At 47.5% G+C, this 1,347-nt stretch overlaps 1 protein-coding gene across 1 annotated transcript in view; it reads right to left on the bottom strand.

The window, feature by feature from the left end:
- LOC102681195 (zinc finger homeobox protein 4) overlaps positions 1 to 1,258 on the bottom strand; it is an 88,575-nt gene extending 87,317 nt beyond the window's left edge. Inside the window, 1 exon segment of the mRNA XM_031509072.1 lies at positions 397 to 1,258. Within this exon segment, the coding sequence (XP_031364932.1) occupies positions 397 to 406 (10 nt within the window). The 5' untranslated portion in view covers positions 407 to 1,258.
- Positions 1,259 to 1,347: the final 89 nt, after the last annotated feature.

The raw sequence follows: 1,347 nt of genomic DNA, 5'->3' as shown, positions 1-1,347 counted from the left end.
AAAAAAAAAAAAAAAAAAAAAAAAAGAAAAAAAAAGAAACACCTATATATACAATTCTGCACATAGTAACACAGAATCTTGGTTTCTGAAACGACGTGTTAACTCACATTCGGTAACCGGGGAACGATCTCATAGAAGAATTTACATAGAAATTTTTCGTGGTGGCACACAAACGTCTCTGACCATCTAGAGAATCCCACTTTACGTCACAGCACATTATCGCATCCGTTTTCACGATGTTCACGGCGAATGACAAGATCGTCGCGCCGGAGGATCGTAAAATTAACCGAACCACTCTAAAGATAGTAAAACCTCGTCACTGATCGTCGTTTAACGCGAACCAAAACACTCTAACATACTCTACGTCCTGTGTGTAGGCAAGAGATCATCACGTACCTGGGTTCATATCCCGCGAGCTGCCAGTTTTCCCTTCAACCAGCAGTTGCACTCTCTCGAAACACTGTATCTGTCGAAGCACGATACTTATATATTCTCTCCCTTTTCTTTTTTCTTTTTCTTTTTCTTTTCCTTTCCTTTCCCTTCTCTTTCCTTCTCGTTTCCTTTCTCCTTTTCCCCCGAAGCGAACAACCGTCCGGAGCACTTTTTATCTTTCCCTCGTTCACGTTTTCGCGCGTTTCCTTATCACCAACGGGGGGCAGGGGATATACGCCAAGCGATAAGGGGGACGCGGTGGGACGCGCGCTTGTAACAACGATTCACGCCGAAATTAATTAATAAAAACGCGGTAATAATTACGGGGATGGAAATATTCGGTTTTCGTAAGCACCACACACAGTCTTGACCACGGCGTCCACGGGCCAAATAGCTGGAGAACGATCACCCTCGCGAATCCTTCGATGATCGATTACGGCATATGCGCGCGTGTATGCGTGTGCGCGCGTGTGTGTATATATATGTATATATATATATACATATATACATACACACTAACTATCCTCTCAGATCCGTGCTGCACGTCCCGACACTTCGACACTCGTCGTCCAAAACTCGGCAGAAGAGGAGGAGGATGTGCAGGATATGTCGGCCGGTCATTCGTTGCTCGTTGCTTCCGGTTCACCGTTTCCGCTCGATCTAAACGAATCCCGAACGAAGGTGATCGAAAGTGGTGATGCGGCGGTCCCTATCCGTCGAATATTTCCGCCAAATCTCTCTTTTCCTTTCCCCCTCCCCCTCCTTCTCCTGCTTCTCGTTGCTCTTCGACACGAATTCCGGGCGACGCCGGTCACAGCCCGGTCAGGGGACGACACAGGTAAACGAGGGATCGCGCGCACTACGTTGCGAAACACCGATCTCGTTGTGAACACGTCGTTCTCGAGGCGGGCATTC

This window comes from Apis dorsata, unplaced genomic scaffold, assembly GCF_000469605.1.
Source record: "Apis dorsata unplaced genomic scaffold, Apis dorsata 1.3 scaffold_125, whole genome shotgun sequence".
Lineage (NCBI taxonomy): Eukaryota > Metazoa > Arthropoda > Insecta > Hymenoptera > Apidae > Apis > Apis dorsata.
Note: the sequence above shows the minus strand (reverse complement) of the source record. Positions and strands in the feature narration are given on the sequence as shown.